At 63.3% G+C, this 23,820-nt stretch overlaps 1 protein-coding gene across 1 annotated transcript; it reads left to right on the top strand.

Moving 5' to 3' along the window:
* Positions 1–1,536: 1,536 nt before the first annotated feature.
* On the top strand, positions 1,537–6,640 carry LOC115640524 (phospholipase A2 inhibitor and Ly6/PLAUR domain-containing protein-like). The gene is made up of 5 exons (XM_030543359.1): positions 1,537–2,509; positions 3,898–4,017; positions 4,350–4,505; positions 4,999–5,142; positions 5,730–6,640. The coding sequence occupies exons 1-5, from the start codon at positions 2,461–2,463 to the stop codon at positions 5,921–5,923; spliced, it is 663 nt and encodes a 220-aa protein (XP_030399219.1). The 5' UTR covers positions 1,537–2,460; the 3' UTR covers positions 5,924–6,640.
* The last annotated feature ends 17,180 nt before the right edge of the window (positions 6,641–23,820 follow it).

The raw sequence follows: 23,820 nt of genomic DNA, 5'->3' as shown, positions 1-23,820 counted from the left end.
GGCTGGGAGCCAGGACTCCTGGGTTCTCTCTCTGGCTCTGGGAAGGGAGTGGGGTTGAGTGGTTAGAGCAGGGGGGCTGGGAGCAGGACTCCTGGGTTCTCTCCCTGGCTCTGGGAAGGGAGTGGGGTTGAGTGCTTAGAGCAGGGGGGCTGGGAGCCAGGACTCCTGGGTTCTCTCCCTGGCTCTGGGAGGGGAGTGGGGTTGAGTGGTTAGAGCAGGGGGGCTGGGAGCCAGGAGTCCTGGGTTCTCTCCCCGGCTCTGGGAGGGGAGTGGGGTTGAGTGCTTAGAGCAGGGGGGCTGGGAGCCAGGACTCCTGGGTTCTCTCCTGGCTCTGGGAGGGGAGTGGGGGCTGGTGGTTAGAGCAGGAGGGGCTGGGAGCAGGACTCCTGAGTTCTCTCTCTGGCTCTGGGAAGGGAGTGGGGTTGAGTGGTTAGAGCAGGGGGGCTGGGAGCCAGGACTCCTGGGTTCTCTCCCTGGCTCTGGGAAGGGAGTGGGGTTGAGTGGTTAGAGCAGGGGGGGCTGGGAGCCAGGACTCCTGGGTTCTCTCCCGGCTCTGGGAGGGAAGTGGGGTTGAGTGGTTAGAGCAGGGGGGCTGGGAGCAGGACTCCTGAGTTCTCTCCCGACTCTGGGACGGGAGTGGGGTTGAGTGGTTAGAGCAGGGGGGCCGGGAGCCAGGACTCCTGGGTTCTCTCCCGGCTCTGGGAGGGGAGTGGGGTTGAGTGGTTAGAGCAGGGGGCTGGGAGCCAGGACTCCTGGGTTCTCTCCCCGGCTCTGGGAGGGGAGTGGGGTTGAGTGGTTAAAGCAGGGGGCTGGGAGCAGGACTCCTGGGTTCTCTCCTGGCTCTTGGTGGGGGTGGAGGAGGAGAAGGAGGAAACAGTCACTTGTAATAAAGAGCCACATAACTGTGCCTCAATAAACTGACCTTCCCTGAGCCTCGTGCTATTTTTAGGCTGCTCTTTCCTGTGGGGGGAGGGGGTGGTTCCCTCACATCACCAGCCCAGCGCCCCCAGCACTGGCCCAATAGGCCAGGGCCAGCCCCTTGCTCCGCTCCCTGCAGCACAGCGCCTCTGAGGGGATTGAAGTCGAAGCCCCGATCCTGCTCCGGTTGCTGCCGGACCAGTCTGCCCACATTCTTGTCACCACCTGCTGTGGTGCCCCGGGCCCTTCTTGCCTGGCACCACTGGGACGCTGCTGCGGGTTTGACGTGGCACGAGGGGTCGGGGACAGTGCGTCCCAGCAGCAACCTCCTGCCTCTGGGTGCTCAGACAGGCCCTGTTCCCCAGCCAAGCCCCCCTGCTCTAACCACTGGCCCCCACTCCCCTCCCAGAGCCAGGGAGAGAACCCAGGAGTCCTGGCTCCCAGCACCCCCTCGCTCTAAGCACTAGCCCCCACTCCCCTCCCAGAGCCAAGGAGAGAACCCAGGAGTCCTGGTTCCCAGCACCCCCTCGCTCTAAGCACTAGCCCCCACTCCCCTCCCAGAGCCAAGGAGAGAACCCAGGAGTCCTGGTTCTCAGCGCCCCCCCGCTCTAAGCACTAGCCCCCACTCCCCTCCCAGAGCAGGGGATGGAACCCTCCATAGCATTGGCCCAGGCTGCCAGCAGCTCCCGAACAGGGGCAGTTATGGGCCCCACCCAGGGTACAGCAGGGAAAGGGTTAAACACGCCTAGGAGCCAGGTTCTGTAGCTGCCTGGTATAGTGGTTAGGGAGGGGGCTGGGAGCCAGGACTCCTGGGTTCTCTCAGCAGCTTGGGGAAGGAGGGGAGTGGGTTGGAGTTGGAGGACTAGATGGCCAGGCCTGGAGAATGACTGGGGGCACCGAGCTGTGGGACGGGGAAGGGCTGGAATCCTGGGGGCTGCGGGTCGGGACTGAGGGGCACCGGCGGGGGCTGTGCTAATTCCTGCAGAACAGGCCCATCGCCCTAGGCATCAGGCCTCTTAATCTGCGGCTTCTGGATGACGCAGTCACTGCCTCTGGAACAAATCAGCCACGCAGCGAGGGGCAGCTGGTATGTCTCCGTTCACACCTAGAGTTGGGTGCAGCCAGCGCCACCGCCCAGCCCCCCACTCTAACCGCTAGACCCACTCCCCTCCCAGAGCCGGGGAGAGAACCAGGAGTCCTGGTTCCCAGCCCCCCCACCAGACCTCAAGATCCCACTCCTCCACTGATCTTCCCTACAGAAATACCCCAAGTGCTGCGAGCTTCCCCCCAGCAGTGCCGTCTACCTCCTGGACCTGTGGTGGTCGGGTTCAATCGGGGACATTCCTGTGGTGGGGCCGGGAGATTGAATTGCACGGGGTGTGTGTGTGTGTGTGGAGGAACAGGTAGAGCTGGTGCCCGGGAGTTTTCCAGCCAAGCCCAGCCCAGCCCGGGGCCGCCCCTGGGTCTGCCGGCCCAGCCCAGCCTATAACAGCCCCGGGAGGTGGCCCCGGCCCCACAGCTGGCCTGAGCCTACGAGACAGGATGGGGGATCAGCTGCGCCTGTGTGTGCTGGCTGCGCTCCTGGGCACAGGTGAGAGGTGGCGGTGCACACCCCAGGGCACCCGGTCCCCAGCCCCCAGCCCCAGGGACACCCCTGTCCCCAGCCCCACAGACACCCCTGTACCCAGCCCCTAAGAACCCCTGTAACCTGCCCCCAAGAACCCCTGTATCCAGCCCCCAGCCCCCGGGACCCACTGTTCCCAGCCTCCAGGGACATCCCTGTACCCAGCTCCCAGGGCACCCAGCCCCCAGCCCCAGGGACCTGCTGTATCCAGCCCCCAGGGCACTCCATATCCAGCCCCCAGCCCCAGGGACACCCACCATTCCCCAGTCCCAGGGCACCCCATACCCAGCTCCCAGTCCAGCCCCAGGGCACCTGGTCCCCAGCCCCCAGGCCCAGAGACACCCCATACCTCGCCCCCAGCCCCTGGTACCCACTATACCCAGCCCCCAGGGCACTCTGTCCCCAGCTCCTAGCCCCAGGGCACCCCTGTACCCAGCCCCAGGGACAGCCCAACCTACCCCCCTACTCAGTCTATGCACCCCAGGGCACCCCTGTACCCACTGTCAGATCGCCATAGACACTCACTATCCCTCATCTAACCCAATACACACAATCTGTCTAGCCCCACAGATACCTCCTCTGGCTACCTACTGGGGGGGTGGGGATGGGGTGAGATGGAGCCTGTTGTCACTTCACCCAGTGAAATTTGGTTATTTAATGTCTAATACAGGGGTCAGCAACCTATGGCACATGGGCCGAAGGCGGCACGCGAGCTGATTTTCAGCGGCACTCACACTGCCCAGGTCCTGGGCCCGGTCCGGGGGGCTCTGCAGTTTAATTTACTTTTAAATGAAGCTTCTTAAACATTTTAAAAACCTTATTTACTTTACTTACAACAACAGTTTAGTTCTGTATTACAGACGTACAGAGAGAGCCCTTCGAAAACCGTTAATATGTAGGACTGGCCCGGGAAACCTTCAATTAGAGTGAATAAATGAAGACTTGGCACAGCACTGCTGAACGGTTGCCGACCCCTGGGCTAATAGATCCCCAGCTCTGGGAGGGGAGCAGGGTCTGGTGGTTAGTGCAGGGGGGGCTGGGAGCCAGGACTCCTGGGTTCTCTCCTGGCTCTGGGAGGGGGCTGGGGTCCGGTGGGTGAGGGCTGGGAGCCAGGACTCCTGAGTTCATTCTGGGGCCATGGGCCGGGGAGAAGGTATGCAGCAATACAGGCTGAGGCAGTGATTTGTTTCCCCTGGCTGCAGGGCCACTGTGTCTCCACGGGGGTAGGATGGACTTTCCTGCACAAAGGTGGGTTGATGGGCCCGTGGGGCTGGTTAGGGGGGCAGGAGACGGGATGCCGCGTGAGATGGGCCCGTTGGAGGGGCTCTGACTGCGCTTCCCTCCCCTGTGCCCAGGGGGTGCCATCTCCTGCTATAACTGCACCAGCTCAGAGGGCTACAACTGCACCACGAACCAGGCCCCCTGCACCAGCGCCGTCAACAGCTGCATCACCATCGCCCGTGACGAGGAGCAAGGTAGGGCCGGACGGCCTGCGGGGCTGGGGGAGTGGGGAGGACAGCGCTGCGAGCATCCCGTCAGCAGAGCCCTGACGCTGCGAGCTTCCTCCCAGCAGTGCCCCCTGGAGCTGCAGGCCTCCCCTGTCAGCAGTGCCCCAATGTTACGAGCTTCCCCCCAGCAATGCCCCCACCCCAGAGCCACAGGTAGACTGAGGGGGGTGTGGGTACGAACCCCACGTGTGTCCTAGCCTCTTGACTGCTCCATCCCAGGGGGATTCTCCCCACAAATCAAGGCTTGCACCATCCCTGTACCCCTTGTCTCACCTCCGGTGCCTGCCGTGTCCTTCCAGGGGACGAGGACAAGGAGAAGACAGTGTACGAGAAGAAATGCAACTCGGACGACCGGCTCTGCAACCAGTTCTATGGGCTGACGGCCGGCGCCTACCGTCTGCGCTGGAACTCAACGTGCTGCCGGGCGGACAGCTGCAACGTGCCCGAGATCACCCGTAGGGACCCTCCTGGCGGGTGCCAGGACGCCTGGGTTCTCTCCTCGGCTCTGAGAGGAGAGTGGTGTCTAGTAGTTAGAGCAGGGGTGGGGGCTGGGAGCCAAGACTCTTGGGTTCTCTCCCTGGCTCTGGGAGGGGAATGGGGGCTGGGAGCCAGGACTCCTGGATACTCTCCCTGGCTCTGGGAGGGGAGTGGAGGCTGGGAGCCAGGACTCCTGGGTTCTCTCCGTGGCTCTGGGAGGGGAGTGGGTGCTGGGAGCCAGGACTCCTGGGTTCTCTCCGTGGCTCTGGGAGGGGAGTGGAGGGCTGGAAGCCAGGACTCCTGGGTTCTCTCCCTGGCTCTGGGAGGGGAGTGGGGGCTGGTGGTCAGAGCAGGGGGGGCTGGGAGCCAGGACTCCTGGGTTCTCTCCCTGGCTCTGGGAGGGGAGTGAAGGGCTGGGAGCCAGGGTCCCATCCCCAGCTCTGTCTCACTCCCTGTGTCTCCTTCCCGCAGTGCAGCCCAGCTCCAGGGTCCCCAATGGGCTGAGCTGTCGCTCGTGCTTTGCCCGCGGCTCGGACGTCTGCGTGCCCACTGAGGTGCTGAACTGCACGGGCCTGCAGACCCGCTGCATCCAATTCGCTGCCACCGCCGGCCAAGGTACCGGGGGCTGGGCTCTGCTGGGGGGGAGCTGAGGTTCAGCCGTGTGTGTTAGGGGGGAGCCCTTGTGCCTATGAGGGGTCATGCTGTGGGCCTGTTCCCATGGGGCAGGTGGAGGGCTGTGTGGGGGGCTGATGTCCTTGGGGCAGCAGGGGGCTGCATGGGGGGCTGGTGCCCAGTTGGGGGGCTGTCCTTGGGGCAGGTGGGGGGCTGGCAGTTGGGGGGCTGGTTCCCATGGAGCAAGTGTGGGACTGTGTGGGGGGCTGGTGCCCATGGGGTGGTTAGGGGCTGTGAGGGAAGCTGGTGCCCATGTGGTGCTTGCAGGACTGGGGTGCCCATGGGGCACGGGGGGCTGCATGGGGGACTGGTGCCCATGGGATGGTTAGGGGCTGTGAGGGAAGCTGGTGCCCATGTGTGCTTGCGGACTGGTGCCCATGGGGCACAGGGGGCTGCATGGGGGGCTGGTGCCCATGGAGCAGTTGGGGGGCTGATCCCCATGGGGCAGGTGGGGGGCTGGTTGCCCATGAGGTGTTAGGAGGCTGCGTGGGGGGGTCTCTTGCACCCCTAACCCTCTCCCCTCCCCCCAGGGTTCGAGAGTCTCCGTGTGGCCTTCATGGGCTGTGCCACCCGCAGCCTGTGCGACGTGGGCGCCGTGGCCCTGTTTGCCTCCCAGCCCCAGGCCGTGCTCAAGACCAACCTATGCAGCGCGGCGGGGGCAGCGTGGGGGGGGCTGCCCCTCCTCAGCCTGGGGGGGCTTCTCCTCTGGGCGCTGCGCCCCTGATCGCATCGTCCCCCCTCTGCAGTGCCCCCCTTTGGCGGGCCCCCCCATTGCACCTGCCCCGATAGGGCTGGGGACTAGCCCCCTCCCTGGCAGTCGTTGTCTCCTGGTCATCCTGCCCCCAGCCCGGCACTGCCCCCATCACATCCCCAAAGCTGGGTGCTGCCCCCTTAAATGCCACCTGCTATGCCCCTCCTCACCTGCCCCCGCGCCCCCCCACGGCACTCCGCCCCCGATATGGTACTTCCCACGGCCCAATTCCTTGTCCTCTTCCCTGGGTTGGATGGGAGCCGGTGCCCCTCAGAGGGGACGGGCTCCTGCTCCATTTTCTGCCCTCCTGAGCCAGCCGGGGGCCGGATGGGAGCCAGTGCCCCCTAGGGGGGACAGGCCCCTGCCCCATTCCCCACCCCCGAGCCAGCCACTCCTCTGCCCTGGGGGCAAGGTGGGAGCCAGCGTCCCCTAGGGGGGAGTTGCCCCTGCCCCATTCCCCACCCCCGAGCCAGCCACTCCCCTGCCCTGGGGCCGGGTGGGAGACGGTGCCCCCCACCCCCAGTGGGGAGAGGCCCCGGGCCTGTTCGCTGGCAGTGATTGCCAAACCCAGGGCTTGCAGGAGTTTCTTTCTCACGTGAGATCCGGGATCCGGGCTGATTTTCCGGTTTCATTCACTTCTCACCAACCAGCTCACGCGACGGGAACGGCCAGTCTGGGTCAAAAATGCAGTTGCAGAGTTTTATATAATAAAGTTGCAAATATGCACAAGTTTGTGTTTATACGGGGACCCCTTGCCCAGGACTGGGACGTGGCCTCTCTGGGGTGGGGCTCAGGGGCTGGTTATACGGGGACCCCTCCCCCCAGTGCTGAGATGTGGCTGCTCTGGGGTGGGGAGCAGAGGCTAGTTATATGGGGACCCCTTCCCCTAGTGCTGAGATGTGGCTGCTCTGGGCTGGGGAGCAGGTGCTGGTTATATGGGGACCCCTTCCCCTAGTGCTGAGATGTGGCCTCTCTGGGCTGGGGAGCAGGTGCTGGTTATATGGGGACCCCTCCCCCCAGTGCTGAAATGTGGCCACTCTGGGATGGGGAGCAGGTGCTGGTTATATGGGGACCCCTCCCCCCAGTGCTGAGATGTGGCTGCTCTGGGGTGGGGAGCAGGGGCTGGTTATATGGGGACCCCTTCCCCAGTGCTGAGATGTGGCTGCTCTGGGATGGGGAGCAGGGGCTGGGTATATGGGGACCTCTCCCCTGGCACCAGTGTTGCAGACACAGCAGTGCCAGAGGCAAGCAACAGTGGTTTGTTGCCTAGAGTGCTAAAGCGCCAATAAACACACCAGGGTGGAGAAGCAAACAACCAAATTTATTTGAGCTTAAATAAGGTGCCAGGGAGAAATAACAATTTTAGATTCTGCACACCTAAAACAAGCAGGGTTTTTTTATATTTTAGTTGTTTACTACAAAACTTTTTTGCTGACTAGCTGATTTTTTACTTTTTTATTTAGCTGCAGTATTTTTTTTAGTCAATCTTTTGACTTTTTTTTTTCTGCTGCTGAGACATGTACACAGTATTTTAAAACGACCTTGAACGTGCTCTAGCCGAGCTTCAATGTGTTACAGCAGAGAACTGGCTATTGCAATCAGAAGCTAACAATACTACATGTCTGCAGCTATTAGTACATTAGGTTACACTAGGTTACACAACGTGTTTAACACGGAGGAACACTGGTTCATTGAGGCCTACAACAGGAGATCTTCATTGACACTTGTGGTCTACCACCCTCCTGAGTTACCTGGATTTATGCTTAGTGACACCAACACCAGGACGTAGCCCCTCTGGGGTGGGGTGCCGGGGCTGGTTACACAGGGACCCCTCACCCGGCACTGGAACACAGGGACCCCTTACTTGGCACTGGGGTGGGGCGCCAGGGCTGGTTATACGGGGACCCCTCCTCCAGTGCTGAGATGTGGCCGCTCTAGGGTGGGGCGCTGGGGCCGGTTCTACATGGATCCCTCGCCCGGCACTGAGATGCGGCCGCTCTGAGGTGGGACACTGGGGCCAGTTCTACAGGGACTCCTTACTTGGTACTGGGGTGCAGGGTGGGGGATGTTCATAGAGGCTCCCCTCACTGAGTCCCCCGCCCTGCACCCCCCCATTTCAGCTGGGAATGAGGGAGAGGCGGCAGCAGAGATCTGGGCTGGGATCAGAACCAGCCATGCTGGACCGGCCGGGGGGTGGTGCCCCCTCATGGCAGCTCTGACGCCACCACCAGAGATGCCTGCCACTCACCTCCCAGGCTGGAGCTCCTTTGGCCAAGTCCCGGGACGGCCGATGTTGCGCGATGCCACCACTGATGGGCAAGGGAAGGAGAAGAATTTAAGGAACAAAAGGATGAAAGTGGGAACATTTCTGGGGCCGGCTGGTTCCTCCAGTGCCTTCCGCCCATTTTCTGCACTCCCAGAGTCCTCCAGTCAGCCCACTGCCAGGCCCCTGCTCCCCTCCCACAGCCAGGGAGAGAATCCAGGAGTCCGGGCTTCCAGACCCCCTGCTCTAACCACCAGCCCCAACTCCCCTCCCAGGGCCCGGGAAAACCCAGGAGTCCGGGCTCCCAACTTCCCCCTGCTCTAACCCACCAGCCCCCACTCCCCTCCCAGAGCCAGGGAGAGAACCCAGGAGTCCGGGCTTGCCACCTGTTCCCCAGCGACTGGAATTCCTTGGCCTTGGTTGTGTAACCTGCCCCCAGTTTCACCTCTCTGCTGCGGGTGCTGAAGTCACAGCACCGACCTTACGCAAGGGTTGTTGTGTTTGTGCCCCCGGGCTGGCTGGCCACGGAGCTGCTGGCGGGGGTGGGGGGTGGGTGGGGAAGGAGTCTAGGGGGGCAGGATGACCCCCCCCATGTGTGTGGACACAGGGCAGGACTATGGGCTGGGGGCGTTGTTTGCAGTTTAGATGTTCTAGATTAATTATTTCCAATTGACTTTTTGCAGTTTAAGATTCATTGAATCTATATTAATTATTAACAATTATTGTTCCAGTTTAGAATGTATTGAGTTTTTATTATTAAATATTAATGATTCTCTCCAAAGCTGCTCTTTTATTGAACATATGTTAATTCTTAATGATTAAATATTAATTAGGTTTTGTAATTTCTATTTTATTGGGTTTGGCTTAATTAGTATATATTTATTGGGAGGGTTTTTTTGCAGGTTATATTGAGTGGGTTTATATTAATAAACCCAGTGCCCAAGGAGGGGTATTTCTTCCCAAGAGAAAGCCTGACGGGAAGTTTTATTTGAACAGTCTGAGAAGGGAAACTGAGGCAGGCTTTGTCAAGCTGCTCTGCTGGGCTGTTCACAGCAGCAAATGCCCCGAGCAGCGGCACTGGGTGGCCACCCAGCCGGTCAGGGCTGCCCAGAGGATTCTGGGGGCCTGGGGTCTTCAGCAGCGGGAGGCCCTCGCTTTGGTGGTAATTTGGCGGCGGGGGGTCCTTCTACTCCGGGACCCATCGCCGAATTACCGGCGAAGTGAGACCTGCTGCCAAAGTGCAGCCAGGACTTTGGTGACAATTTGGCGGCAGGGGGTCCTCGCTGGCGTCTTCGGGGCCCTTCGGCAGCGGGTCCCAGAACGGAAGGACCCCCGGCCCCCGAATTACCGCCGAAGACTGGGCTGCACTTTGGCGGCAGGTCCTGCTTGCCCCTCCTCTCTGGGCGGCCCTGCGGCCGGTTTTCACTGGGACAGTCCCGGGTTCTGGGTGGGGATTTAAAGGACCCAGAGTTCCTCGCAGTGACCAGAGCCTCTGGCCCTTTAAATCACTGCCAGAACCCCGGGGCTCCTGCAGCCGGGCTCTGCCGGGGATTTAAAGGGCCCAGGAATCTTCTCAGCGGCTGGAGCTCCGGGCTCTTTAAATCCCCGCCTGAGCCCTGTTGCCCCGGGGTAGCAGCAGCCGGGCTCCCGCGGTGATTTAAAGAGCCCAGAACTCGATGGCGGCCAGAGCCCCGGGCCCTTTAATTCACCCCTGTGCCCCGGGGCTTGCAGCCGCCTCTGCAGCTGGTAGCTCCGGGGTGATTTAAAGGCCCCGCCCCCTCCGGCTGAGGCCACGCCCCCGCTCAGGACTCGGGCGTTACTTTCAGCCCTGGCTGGGGGCAATGTGGGCTGAGTGACCTTTCCTCCCAAAGTCCGGCCTGTCTGGGAGTCTCGGAGGGGCCTGGCTGTGACTCCCGGCTCAGACGGGGGCAGCGATCCAGGAGCGGCACTGGCTCGGGGGATCTGCCCTGTTTTCTGACACCTTCCCTGAGCTCGGCGCTCCCAGGGGAGCCGCTCCAAACTCAGCCCTGCAAATATTTCTCCCCTCCAGCGCGTTCCCGCCCGCCTGGATGGCTGGGTGAGCCCCAGCCTCTCCTTCCCCCGGGGACCTCAGCCAGCCCGCGCCTTTCCCCCGGCCACCTGGACGGCTGGGTGAGCCCCAGCCTCTCCTTCCCCTGGGGACCTCAGCCAGCCCGCGCCTTTCCCCTGGCCACCGGACGGCTGGGTGAGCCCCAGCCTCTCCTTCCCCAGGGGACCTCGGCCAGCCCGCGCCTTTCCCCCGGCCATCTGGGCCTTGCCTGGGTGAGCCCCAGCCTCTCCTTCCCCTGGGGACCTCAGCCAGCCCGCGCCTTTCCCCCGGCCATCTGGGCCTTGCCTGGGTGAGCCCTAGCCTCTCCTTCCCCAGGGGACCTCGGCCAGCCCGCGCCTTTCCCCCGGCCACCTGGGCCTTGCCTGGGTGAGCCCCAACCTCTCCTTCCCCAGGGGACCTTGGCCAGCCCACGCCTTTACCCCAGCCACCTGGGCGAGCCCCAGCCTCTCCTTCCCCAGGGGACCTCGGCCAGCCCGCGCCTTTCCCCCGGCCATCTGGGCCTTGCCTGGGTGAGCCCCAGCCTCTCCTTTCCCTGGGGACCTCAGCCAGCCCACGCCTTTCCCCCGGCCACCTGGGCCTTGCCTGGGTGAGCCCCAGCCTCTCCTTCCCCTGGGGACCTCAGCCAGCCCGCGCCTTTCCCCCGGCCATCTGGGCCTTGCCTGGGTGAGCCCCAGCCTCTCCTTCCCCTGGGGACCTTGGCCAGCCCGCGCCTTTCCCCCGGCCACCTGGACGGCTGGGTGAGCCCCAGCCTCTCCTTCCCCAGGGGACCTCAGCCAGCCCGCGCCTTTCCCCTGGCCACCTGGACGGCTGGGTGAGCCCCAGCCTCTCCTTCCCCTGGGGACCTCAGCCAGCCCACGCCTTTCCCCCGGCCACCTGGACGGCTGGGTGAGCCCTAGCCTCTCCTTCCCCAGGGGACCTCAGCCAGCCCGCGCCTTTCCCCCAGCCACCTGGGCCTTGCCTGGGTGAGCCCTAGCCTCTCCTTTCCCTGGGGATCTCAGCCAGCCCGCGCCTTTCCCCCGGCCACCTGGGCCTTGCCTGGGTGAGCCCTAGCCTCTCCTTTCCCTGGGGATCTCAGCCAGCCCACGCCTTTCCCCCGGCCACCTGGGCCTTGCCTGGGTGAGCCCTAGCCTCTCCTTCCCCAGGGGACCTCAGCCAGCCCGCGCCTTTCCCCCAGCCACCTGGGCCTTGCCTGGGTGAGCCCTAGCCTCTCCTTTCCCTGGGGATCTCAGCCAGCCCGCGCCTTTCCCCCGGCCACCTGGGCCTTGCCTGGGTGAGCCCTAGCCTCTCCTTTCCCTGGGGATCTCAGCCAGCCCGCGCCTTTCCCCCGGCCACCTGGGCCTTGCCTGGGTGAGCCCCAGCCTCTCCTTCCCCCGGGGATCTCAGCCAGCCCGCGCCTTTCCCCCGGCCACCTGGGCCTTGCCTGGGTGAGCCCCAGCCTCTCCTTCCCCTGGGGACCTCAGCCAGCCCGCGCCTTTCCCCCGGCCACCTGGACGGCTGGGTGAGCCCCAGCCTCTCCTTCCCCTGGGGACCTCAGCCAGCCCGCGCCTTTCCCCTGGCCACCTGGACGGCTGGGTGAGCCCCAGCCTCTCCTTTCCCTGGGGACCTCAGCCAGCCCGCGCCTTTCCCCAGGCCACCTGGACGGCTGGGTGAGCCCCAGCCTCTCCTTCCCCTGGGGACCTCAGCCAGCCCGCGCCTTTCCCCCGGCCACCTGGACGGCTGGGTGAGCCCCAGCCTCTCCTTCCCCTGGGGACCTTGGCCAGCCCGCGCCTTTCCCCGGGCCACCTGGACGGCTGGGTGAGCCCCAGCCTCTCCTTCCCCTGGGGACCTCAGCCAGCCCGCGCCTTTCCCCTGGCCACCTGGACGGCTGGGTGAGCCCCAGCCTCTCCTTTCCCTGGGGACCTCAGCCAGCCCGCGCCTTTCCCCCGGCCACCTGGACGGCTGGGTGAGCCCCAGCCTCTCCTTCCTCTGGGGACCTCAGCCAGCCCGCGCCTTTCCCCCAGCCACCTGGATAGCTGGGTGAGCCCCAGCCTCTCCTTCCCCAGGGGATCTCAGCCAGCCCACGCCTTTCCCCCGGCCACCTGGACGGCTGGGTGAGCCCCAGCCTCTCCTTCCCCTGGGGACCTCAGCCAGCCCACGCCTTTCCCCCGGCCACCTGGGCCTTGCCTGGGTGAGCCCCAGCCTCTCCTTTCCCTGGGGACCTCAGCCAGCCCGCGCCTTTCCCCCGGCCACCTGGACGGCTGGGTGAGCCCCAGCCTCTCCTTTCCCTGGGGACCTCAGCCAGCCCGCGCCTTCCCCCCGGCCACCTGGGCCTTGCCTGGGTGAGCCCTAGCCTCTCCTTTCCCTGGGGATCTCAGCCAGCCCACGCCTTTCCCCCGGCCACCTGGGCCTTGCCTGGGTGAGCCCTAGCCTCTCCTTTCCCTGGGGATCTCAGCCAGCCCGCGCCTTTCCCCCGGCCACCTGGGCCTTGCCTGGGTGAGCCCTAGCCTCTCCTTTCCCTGGGGATCTCAGCCAGCCCGCGCCTTTCCCCCGGCCACCTGGGCCTTGCCTGGGTGAGCCCCAGCCTCTCCTTCCCCCGGGGATCTCAGCCAGCCCGCGCCTTTCCCCCGGCCACCTGGGCCTTGCCTGGGTGAGCCCCAGCCTCTCCTTCCCCTGGGGACCTCAGCCAGCCCACGCCTTTCCCCCGGCCACCTGGACGGCTGGGTGAGCCCCAGCCTCTCCTTCCCCTGGGGACCTCAGCCAGCCCGCGCCTTTCCCCTGGCCACCTGGACGGCTGGGTGAGCCCCAGCCTCTCCTTTCCCTGGGGACCTCAGCCAGCCCGCGCCTTTCCCCCGGCCACCTGGACGGCTGGGTGAGCCCCAGCCTCTCCTTCCCCTGGGGACCTCAGCCAGCCCGCGCCTTTCCCCCGGCCACCTGGACGGCTGGGTGAGCCCCAGCCTCTCCTTCCCCTGGGGACCTTGGCCAGCCCGCGCCTTTCCCCTGGCCACCTGGACGGCTGGGTGAGCCCCAGCCTCTCCTTCCCCTGGGGACCTCAGCCAGCCCGCGCCTTTCCCCTGGCCACCTGGACGGCTGGGTGAGCCCCAGCCTCTCCTTTCCCTGGGGACCTCAGCCAGCCCGCGCCTTTCCCCCGGCCACCTGGACGGCTGGGTGAGCCCCAGCCTCTCCTTCCTCTGGGGACCTCAGCCAGCCCGCGCCTTTCCCCCGGCCACCTGGATAGCTGGGTGAGCCCCAGCCTCTCCTTCCCCAGGGGATCTCAGCCAGCCCACGCCTTTCCCCCGGCCACCTGGACGGCTGGGTGAGCCCCAGCCTCTCCTTCCCCTGGGGACCTCAGCCAGCCCACGCCTTTCCCCCGGCCACCTGGGCCTTGCCTGGGTGAGCCCCAGCCTCTCCTTTCCCTGGGGACCTCAGCCAGCCCGCGCCTTTCCCCCGGCCACCTGGACGGCTGGGTGAGCCCCAGCCTCTCCTTTCCCTGGGGACCTCAGCCAGCCCGCGCCTTCCCCCCGGCCACCTGGGCCTTGCCTGGGTGAGCCCCAGCCTCTCCTTCCCCTGGGGATCTCAGCCAGCCCACGCCTTTCCCCCGGCCACCTGGACGGCTGGGTGAGCCCCAGCCTCTCCTTCCCCTGGGGACCTCAGCCAGCCCGCGCCTTTCCCCCGGCCACCTGGACGGCTGGGTGAGCCCCAGCCTCTCCTTCCCCAGGGGATCTCAGCCAGCCCGCGCCTTTCCCCCGGCCACCTGGACGGCTGGGTGAGCCCCAGCCTCTCCTTCCCCTGGGGATCTCAGCCAGCCCGCGCCTTTCCCCCGGCCACCTGGACGGCTGGGTGAGCCCCAGCCTCTCCTTCCCCTGGGGATCTCAGCCAGCCCGCGCCTTTCCCCCGGCCACCTGGACGGCTGGGTGAGCCCCAGCCTCTCCTTCCCCTGGGGACCTCAGCCAGCCCGCGCCTTTCCCCCGGCCACCTGGACGGCTGGGTGAGCCCCAGCCTCTCCTTCCCCAGGGGACCTCAGCCAGCCCGCGCCTTTCCCCTGGCCACCTGGGCCTTGCCTGGGTGAGCCCCAGCCTCTCCTTCCCCAGGGGACCTCAGCCAGCCCGCGCCTTTCCCCCGGCCACCTGGACGGCTGGGTGAGCCCCAGCCTCTCCTTCCCCAGGGGACCTCAGCCAGCCCGCGCCTTTCCCCCGGCCACCTGGATGGCTGGGTGAGCCCCAGCCTCTCCTTCCCCAGGGGACCTCAGCCAGCCCACGCCTTTCCCCCGGCCACCTGGACGGCTGGGTGAGCCCCAGCCTCTCCTTCCCCTGGGGACCTCAGCCAGCCCGCGCCTTTCCCCCGGCCACCTGGACGGCTGGGTGAGCCCCAGCCTCTCCTTCCCCAGGGGATCTCAGCCAGCCCGCGCCTTTCCCCCGGCCACCTGGGCCTTGCCTGGGTGAGCCCCAGCCTCTCCTTCCCCTGGGGACCTTGACCAGCCCGCGCCTTTCCTCCGGCCACCTGGGCCTTGCTTTGAGGGAGGGGATCTAGGCAGGAGTCCTGGGTTCTATTTCCTGGTCCTGGAAGGGGAGTGGGATCTAGTGGTTAGAGTGGGGGGGTGGAAGGGCTTGGGAGCCAGGATTCCTGGGTTCTCTCCCTGGCTTTCAGAAGGGAGTGGGGTAGGGTTGCCAACTTTCTACTTGCACAAAACTGAACACCCTAGCCCCCCCATCCCGCCCCGCCCCTTCTCTGATGCCCCCCCCCGCTCACTCCATCCCCCTCCCTCTGTTATTTGCTCATTTTCAGCACGCTGGCTCAGGGGGGCTGGATGGGGGAGGCGGTGAGGGCTCCGGCTGGGGGTGCAGGCTGTGGGGTGGGGCCAGTGATGAGAGGGTTTGGGTGCAGGAGGCGGCTTCGGCCTGGGGGGTGGAGCTAAGGGGTTTGGTGTATGGGAGGGGGCTCCGGGCTGAGGCAGATGGTTGGGGTGTGGGAGGGGGCAGAGGCTCTGGGCTGGGGGTGCAGGCTGTGGGGTGGGGCCAGTGATGAGGGGGGTTGGGTGCAGGACTCAGTCAGGACTCCTGGGTTCTCTTCCCGCCAGGATCTCTGGTGCACAGAACAGAGGCCGGCTCCGTACCCCACCACTCGCTTTATTCAGCCAGTGCACAAAAGGGAACTGCAATCCCCCCCCCAAGAGAAGCAGCAGCAGCCGATGCCCCAGAGGGAGGCGCATTGCAGCCCCCACGAGCAGGGCAAGGAGACGGGGCCCGGCTGGGGCTCACAGCTCCCTGCCCGCCCAGGGAGCGGGGTAGCACTCGGCCCTCTCAGCACGTCCACCACACCCTGGGCGTATTTCTTCACCCCCACTCTCTTGACACAGGCGCCAGGGGAGCCGCATCCAGCCGCAGCCTTCGTCAGGGTCTCGTTACCTGGACGGGGGGGAGAGAGACGTGTTTGGGGGCTCCCACATCCCGACCCCCAGGAGGCTTCTCACCCAATCCCCTCCCAGCAGGACTGCACTCACCTCTGGGTAGGGAGGAGGGGTCTAGTGGTCAGAGCAGGGGAGGTGGGAATCAGGACTCCTGGGTTCACGCCCCGGCTCTGGGAGGGGAGTGGGGTCTAGTGGCTAGAGCAGAGGTCTCTGGAGCCAAGGCTCCTGGGTTCTAGCTGGCTGATGCTGCCTTCCACACCCCATCCCGATCTGGAGGAATTACTCGCTGTTATTGTCCCGGTGGACTCAACACAATGGTCCTCGGCGCCGGTGCAGGCCAAGGGCTCCACGTCCTCGCAGTGATCTGCCCCCGCGGCGAAGCACGACGGGCACTGCCGGCCATTGGGGACGGGGCTCACGGTTGGCACTGAGAACAGCCAGACACACCCAGTCAGCCGGGGGTGGGGAGTCACCGCACCTCGATCCCAGCTCGGGGAAGGCAGTGGGGACCAGTGGTTAGAGTGGGGGGGCGGCTGGGAGCCAGGACTCCTGGGTTCTCTCTTCAGTTCTGTGAGGGGAGTGATGTCTAATGGTTAGAGAAGAGGAGGGTTGGGCTGGGAGCCAGGATTCCTGGTTCTCTCTTCAGTTCTGTGGGGGGAGTGATGTCTAATGGTTAGAGAAGAGGAGGGTTGGGCTGGGAGCCAGGATTCCTGGTTCTCTCCAGGCAGGTGTGGCCGGAGCAGGGCTCTAGGTTTGCAGCAGACACATGTGACGAAGTGGGGGGTTTTCTTGGGTTTTCTGTGTTTTCCAGGGGGCTGCATGCAGAGGGAGGGGGACTCAGTGTCCCCGGGAGTTAGTGGTTTAACGAGGGGAGGGGAGAGGGAGTTTGTTGGGACACAGGACCGGAGAGGGAACTTGGGACCCCGGCTGATGGCCTGGAGGTTGGAGACCCCAGCGCCTGGTGACCTGGTGACCCGGAGACCCAGCTCAGGAGTCACAGCCGGTTCTGGCCAGTGGGGACAATGGGCTGCGGGGAGAGGATCCCGGTGACCTGACCAGCCGGCTCCAGCCACAGGGGCCAGAGGGGGGCTGAGAGGAGAGGAGACCCAGGGGACCCAGTTTATGACCCTGTTTCCCTGGAGAGAAGCCAATGGGCAGAGGGGGCTTGGGGCCGGGGATATCGGAGGCCCAGCTGGGAAGCAGGGGGGCTCAGGGCTGGAGGGGGGAGCAGGCAGAGCCCCCCTGGCTGCAGGGGGACTGGGATGTGCTGGGCTGAGGGAGGCCAGGCCTGAGGCTGGAGAGTTTCTTGTGCTGGGTTCAACTCTCAATAAACCTCCTGTGTTATGCTGGGGGAGAGTCGCTCCAGGCTAGAGAACAGGGGGCATCAACCCCTTTAGGGGGTGAGGATGCCCCGGGCCCCAGAGTGAGGGGACTCCCTGGGGGGCCCACGGCAGAGACAGACGTGCTGAGGCTCAGAGAGGTGCGGCTCCAGGAGGTGGAGGGGCCTGACCCCGAGAGAGAGTGTACCCCCGAGAGGGGCTGTCGCACTGAAAGGGGCACCCCCCCCACGGACCGCACGGGGCCACGAGTGGGCACGATCTGTGAGCCCGTGACACCACACACCTGAGATGGCCCCGGCGTTGCAGCCGTCAGTGTCACAGCAGGCGATGTTCACCCGCAAGGTGATATTGCTGGCGAAGGTCAGCGTGAAGGGGCCGGGCTCACAGCTCTCGGGCTCCAGGCACGACTTAGCCGTGTAGGAGAAGGAGTTTGCCTCTGTAGGAGGGAAATAGAGAATCACCTCTTAGCCCCCCCAGTGCCCCCACAGCTGCTCCGGCCTCCCCTTTTGTATCCATCCACTCCATATCTTATCCATCTCTCCCCCTCCCCGCAGCACAATCCTCTCCTCTATCCGATCCCGTCCCCACAGGGGCCACTGCAATTCCCCATCTCATCTAAGACAGAGTCTGCAGACCCCAGGGGGCCATGGAGCACAGGCTGAAACCCTAAGGAGCCCCACAGCCAGGAGAGAAGTGGGGTCTAGTGCATAAAGCGGGGGTGCAGGCTGGAAGCCAGGTCTCCTGGGTTCTCCCCTGGCTCTAGGAGGACCATGGTGTCTACACTTTGTAGGAATCTTGGTTCACTCACCCAGGTTGAACTCTGCCACAGCAGCAACGCAGGTCCCTTCTGAGGGGGCGCAGGGCTGCAGGGGGCTGGAGCACGATCCCGCTTTGGACTGACACACCTCGCATTGCAGGGCTCTCCCTGGAGGATGGAAAAATCCCTGCTCAGTGCAAACCCCGGCTCTCCACCCCTCCTCGGGCAGTGCCTGGGGGAGAAATACCAGCAGGAACCAAGAGGTGGCGCTGTGGTGGTTGTTACCACCGATGCCACCTCACCGAACGTGTGGGCAGGTAGATCTTGGAGAAATTCCATCTGCTTTTGCAGGAGTTTGGCCCAAGTCCCTTTGACTCGCTGTGTGGGGAAAGGCATCCTGCCAGTTGGTTATGTGCATCCTCATCAAAGCTGTAGACAAGTCTGTCTGCTGCCTGAGTGTCTGTGGCTAGAATAAATGTTCAGCTGCAGAGCTGGCGATCCGGTAAAAGTCGTGTGTGTGAACAAACCCCACACGTCTGTACAGAATTACACTTCTCTATGGAGTGGTTTCTGCCTGGCTTTGGGGTGAACCTGTCACACACACACACACACACACACACACACACACACACACACACACACACACACACACACACACACACACACACACACACACACACACACACACACACACACACACACACACACACACACTCTTGCTGTTTGAGGACTCTGCCTCTCAGAGTAACATTAGCTCAGCCATGATCAACTTCCTGGATCACTTTTTGTCTGGGGTCCTGTCAACTGTCTTCTTCCTAATTTCATTGGTGATGGTTAACCCTTTCCGCTGATAGCGTCACACCTCTATCCTGCATGCAGAAAAATCTGGGCTGGCTGAAGAGCTCCCATGATCATTCACTCTTTCCTGGGAGAGCTTGGGAGAGTTTCATTTCATTACGTGAACATAATATTTTAATTGAAGAAAGAAAGAAGATTAATTGGTCCACTTTGGGTTTTTTTCGGAGCTTTCATCTGTAAACATCACTTCAGCCTCAGAACGCCTTCCTCTAACTTTGCCAGGGTCCCAAGTGGTAGGAAGGGAAAATTATCCCCATTTTATAAACAGGGAAACTGAGGCACAAAGAGGCGGTGTCAGACCCAGAGCCATGAATATAACCAAGGAGTCCTAGTTGCTGCTGACTTCCAGTCCATTCTACAGCCACCCGCTTCCCTGACTGGGGGACAGAACCCAGGAGTCCTGGCTCCCAGACATCACATTAGACCATGTGAGTCAGTGTGATGGTGCAGCAGTGCCCCCTCCTGGCCAGGCAGGGCGTGGTCCTGGCACACCGAGCTCAGGGTGGCCCTCGCTGGAGTCCCTGTGCCCAGAAATCTGCAAACCCCTCTGCTGCCCAGCCCTTTTCTCCCTTCACTCGCTGGGCTGGCCTGGGGCACCTACACCCCATGAGAGACCCCCCACTCCCCTCTCAGAGCTGGGGAATGAACCCAGGAGTTCTGGCAGGAATCTCAGCACTAGGGGGCAGGGGAACGTTTCCAAGCAGGATTGCAAGGGGGCTGGGGGGCGGTTTCCCTGATTTCCTGCTCCTCGTCGGGGAGCCCCATTAGAGCTGGAGGAGGAACGAGGAAGAAAACGCACAGACGGACTCAGACCCCGACCCATCACCCCAGTCTGACCCGCAGCCGCTGGCCAGGCCCCTCGCGTGGGCTGTGGGAGCCCCAGGCTCCAATCCCTGCTCTCCCCAAGTCAGCCGGGGGACGTGGCCCCGGGTTTTCCTCTTGCTGTTTTTACCCACAAATTCCATCCTGACCCCAGAATCCGCCATCGACAGCAGCATGTTTCCTGGATGAAACCACCCCACCCTCCGCCAGTGTCCAGCTCCCTCTGCCCAGGGACGGACGGGACTCACTGGTGGCCAGGAGAGCGGCAAGCAGGCAGAGGGGCAGGGGTGCCCACATGGTGCCAGGCGTTTGCTGCAGTGACCAGAGCAGCAATGGAGCAGCTGTTGTACTTATGTTAGACAGGTTGGCAAATACTTGCCCCAGGGGGTCAGCTAGGGCTGTTCCATGACATCCTGGTGGGCCCGGAGGTGGGACATTTCAGAGTCCCAAGTGCTGCAAAATCGTCCCCCGAGGCACATGTCTCCCCTGCAGCGTGTTCCCACCCACCTTCATGGCTGGGTGAGCTTCGGCCTCACGCACCCACAGCCCTCCTTCCCCAGGGATGCTCAGCCAGCCCACACCTTTCCCCCGGCCTCCGGGGTCTCGCCTTGGGGGAAGGGGTACAGCCCAGACTCCTGGGTTCTATCCCTACTTCTGGGAGGGGACTAGGGTTGGGTGAGTTAGATTGGGGGCTGGGCTAAGAGCCAGAACTCCTCTGTTCCCTTCCCTAACTCTGGGAGGAGAGTGGGGGGCTGCTGGGAGCTAGGACTCCTGGGTTCTATTCCTGGCTTTGAGAGGGGAGTGGGGTTGTGTGGGTAGGACACTCTGCACGGTGGAAAGCCCATATTCACCACCTTGGTGTGGTTGTGACATGATCCGTACAATGTCTGTATTGCGAGGGGTCATTTAAAAACAGTCTCGACCTGCTGAGCGTTCCCGTGCTGGTAGGTTGTGGGTTTCCGAAGGGCTGAAGTCTTGCGGGGTGTGTTACTGAAATACGCGGGGAGAAGCCCCAGACGGCCTTCCAGTAGCAAGAAAGGAGCAACCATCACGGGCCAGGCAGGCCCATCAAGGACAATCCACCCTTCCAGAGGCTCCTCAGAGAGGGCATGTACGTCGGGTGGGGTGGGGGGCTGGCTCCCAGGTCACAGCGAGGATCTTTCTGGCACCGGAGGGAGTTATAAAAGAGGGGCAGCACATCACCACTTGGCCTCCCTCCTCCCCCATCTCAGCGCAGGGAGGATGGTCTAGAAGACAAGGACTTCGACCCAGGGAGACTGGTCCCAGGCTAGGGGGGAATCCAGCCCGTGTACTGAGACCAGTCACTTGCCTGTAGCATCACGCTGAGAACAGGCATTTGCATGGCACTGGTGTAGCCAGTGTTGCAAGATATTTACCTGCTAGATGCGCTAAGGATTCATATGTCCCTTCAGGCTTCAACCACCATTGCAGAGGACGTGTCCATGCCGATGACGGGTTCTGCTCGATAACGATCCAAAGTTGAGCCAGATGCCATCAGCAGAAGGTTGATTTTCTTTCTCGGCGGTTCGGGGTCTGGAGTTTCCACATCGGAGTGTTGCTCTTTTAAGACTTCCGAAAGCATGCTCCTCACCTCGGCTCTCTCAGATTTTGGAAACCTTGGGCCGAGTGCTGTAGCTATCTTTAGAAATCTAACCCTAACCCTACCGCGGTCCCTGGGCTGGCGGGGAGCTGTGAGCCCCAGCCGGGCCCCATCCCCTTGCCCTGCTCGTGGGGGCTGCAATGCGCCTCCCCCTGGGGCATCGGCTGCTGCTGCTTCTCTTTGGGGGGGGATTGCGATTCCCTTTTGTGCATTGGCTGAATAAAGTGAGTGGTGGGGTAAGGAGCCGGCCTCTGTTCTGTGCACCAGAGATACTGGCAGGAAGAGAACCCAGGAGTCCTGACACCCAGCCCCACCCTCCACACACTCTAACCCACTCTTCTCTGAAAGCCAGGGATGGAACCCAAGAGTCCTGGCCCCGCCCACCTTTCAGTCTGGGAGTCCGTGGGGACCAAGGGCTGGGGTGAGCCTCTTGGCTTCTCCCTCTTCTGGGACCAAACCTCAGAGCCCCCCGAGCCCCTCAGAGCATCCCCCTGGTTGGACACTGGCGGGAGACGTAGACCCATCTGGAGTCCTGCACCCCCCTGTCAGTCTGGAGGGACCCTCCGCCAGCGGGTGTCAGACAGGAGGGTTTGGTTGATGTCTGGAACATGGCCTACAACGGCCTTAGGGCAGCAGAGAGAACAGAAAGTTACAGCAAAGTCCATCAGCCTGGGGGGGGGCTCTCCTCTCACACCCCCAGAACCCCAGTCCGGAAGCTTGTATGTGCTTCAGGCAGCCCACACGTAACAATGCCGCCTGGCCCTGCCTCAGTCCTTCCTTCTTCTTCCCAGACCACCGGAGTCACCTGGGCTCCTCCTCGGGATCCTCCGCCTAGCCAAAACTGGCTGGCTTCCTACTGGGCCGGGGTCGGCAGGTGCAAGGTAACAAATCACCAGGCTGTTTTCTGGGCTCCGGCCCCACCTGGATCTCTGGATTGTTGTGCAAAGAAAACCCCTTTCCCCGCCCCCTAATCATGCCGCACGCAGGGGAAACTGAGGCACGCACAATCTTCATACAAAATATTCTGAACAAATCCCACTTGGTCACAGGGTCAGGGAACGTAAAAAGGTTGAAAATCACTGGGCCAGCCATAAAGAGGGGGTGGGATGAGATGGGGAATTGCAGCGGGGACTGGAGCAGAGAGAGGAGAGGAAGTTCTCCTGCCGGCACAACGCTTGCACACAAGTGCTTATGTCGGTGTTAAGTCGTTTGGGGGTGTGTGTGCGTGTGGAATAGTCACGCCCCTCCCCCCCGAGCGATGTACATGTCCATGAAATCAAGCGGCCCCAGACCTGATTAAGGGGCCATGGTGTGGACAAAACCAAACTTTGTTTTTCCTGAGAACAGACTTTCCATCCCATGAACCCCGGCGGGAGACGGCTCTTGCACAAGAGAGGGGGCTAGAAGAGGAGAAAATGACCCCCCCCCATCTCTTCCTCCCTCTCTCCCTGCTAGGGTTGCCGGGGACCCGGGTTTTGACCAGAAAGGTGACCCACACCAGCACCTGCTCAACTCCCTGCATCACGCGTGGGCAGCCAGCCCCCATCGGGCTGCAGCCCCGGGAGCAGCGGGAGCCCAGCTGAGGCGGGAGGGAGCGGGGAGGATCCAGTTATGCGGAACGGGGAGGGGAGAAATCAGCGAGCGATGGGGGGAGCAGAGAGAGAAGAGCGAGAAGGGGCGGGGCCTGGAGGAAGAGGCGGGGCAGGGGTGGGGCCTCAGGGGAAGAGACGGGGCAGCGGTGGGGCAAAGGGGGCCGGTTGTCAGCAAGTGGAAAGTTGGGAACTTGCTCACCGCTCGTGGCACCCACCCCTGAGGGGCGCGGAAAGGAGCATTGGCCTGGGGTCAGGCCGGGTTTCATTTCTTTTACATTCAGAACCGATGCAGAGCCCGGGGGGCGCCGGGGCCCCAAACCGGCGGGCCTGGGGGACGCTGGGGCCCACCCTGGCAAGCCCAGGCACAAATGAACCCCTGTGGGGACTGGAAGGGGTCCTGGTTGCCTGGCACCCAGCCAGCCAGCCTGCGAAAGGGAGCAGGGAGAGGAACCTTTGCTTTGAACTCGCTTGGCTGGCGAAGGGAGGCATCACTGGCCTTTCACCTTCGATGTCTTTGTACCTGTCTTGGGGCATACGCGCCTGTGGCGCGGCACCTCCTGCTGGTCGTCCAGGGAAAGAGCTTTTTCCTTCCCAGACCCCGGTGCCCTTTGCCCAGAGATTCTGCCCACTGCAGCACCCCACAATCTGGGTCTCCCCTCCCAGGGGAACCCCCACCCCCTATCCCACATCAGGGGCTAGTGCCAGTCACCATCTAACCCCTACTCCCTGGGGCCGACAGCTGTCTGTAAACCACTCCTCATCAGCAAGGGGGTTAGGACCAGCTGCCCTTCTGCAGCCCCAGTCCCCTTTTGTGGGCCTTTAACTCCGCCTGCAGCCTGGGGCTTTGCTAGGCTGGAGCTCCCAGCTCCCTCGGCCCTTCCCCAGGCCTGCTCTACCCTAGGTACCCGCCTCAGCTCCCAGGCAGCCAGGTCCTTCGCTCCCTAAAAGCTAGAGTCTGTCTCTCTTTCTGGACCTCAGCCCTCTTATAGGGCCTGCTGTGGCCTGATTGGGGCGTGGCCCCACCTGTGGCTACTTTCCCCCAATCAGTCCAGCTTTTCCCCTGCCCCAGCCCTCTCCCAGGGCTGCTTTAAACCCTTCAGGGCATGAGCGGGGTGACTCCCCTGCTGCAGCACCCCAGGGTGTCC

Source organism: Gopherus evgoodei, unplaced genomic scaffold, assembly GCF_007399415.2.
Source record: "Gopherus evgoodei ecotype Sinaloan lineage unplaced genomic scaffold, rGopEvg1_v1.p scaffold_31_arrow_ctg1, whole genome shotgun sequence".
Classification (NCBI taxonomy): domain Eukaryota; kingdom Metazoa; phylum Chordata; order Testudines; family Testudinidae; genus Gopherus; species Gopherus evgoodei.
The sequence above is the reverse complement of the archived record's forward strand: the minus strand, read 5'-3'. Positions and strand labels throughout refer to the sequence as shown.

Excerpts from the sequence above, each read along its gene's own strand:
- LOC115640524 (XM_030543359.1), top strand. The coding sequence starts at position 2,461 with ATGGGGGATCAGCTGCGCCTGTGTGTGCTGGCTGCGCTCCTGGGCACA. Across the intron at positions 2,510-3,897 it reads GGCTGCGCTCCTGGGCACAG|GGGGTGCCATCTCCTGCTAT; the intron begins GTGAGAGGTGGC and ends CCCTGTGCCCAG. Across the intron at positions 4,506-4,998 it reads CAACGTGCCCGAGATCACCC|TGCAGCCCAGCTCCAGGGTC; the intron begins GTAGGGACCCTC and ends TCCTTCCCGCAG.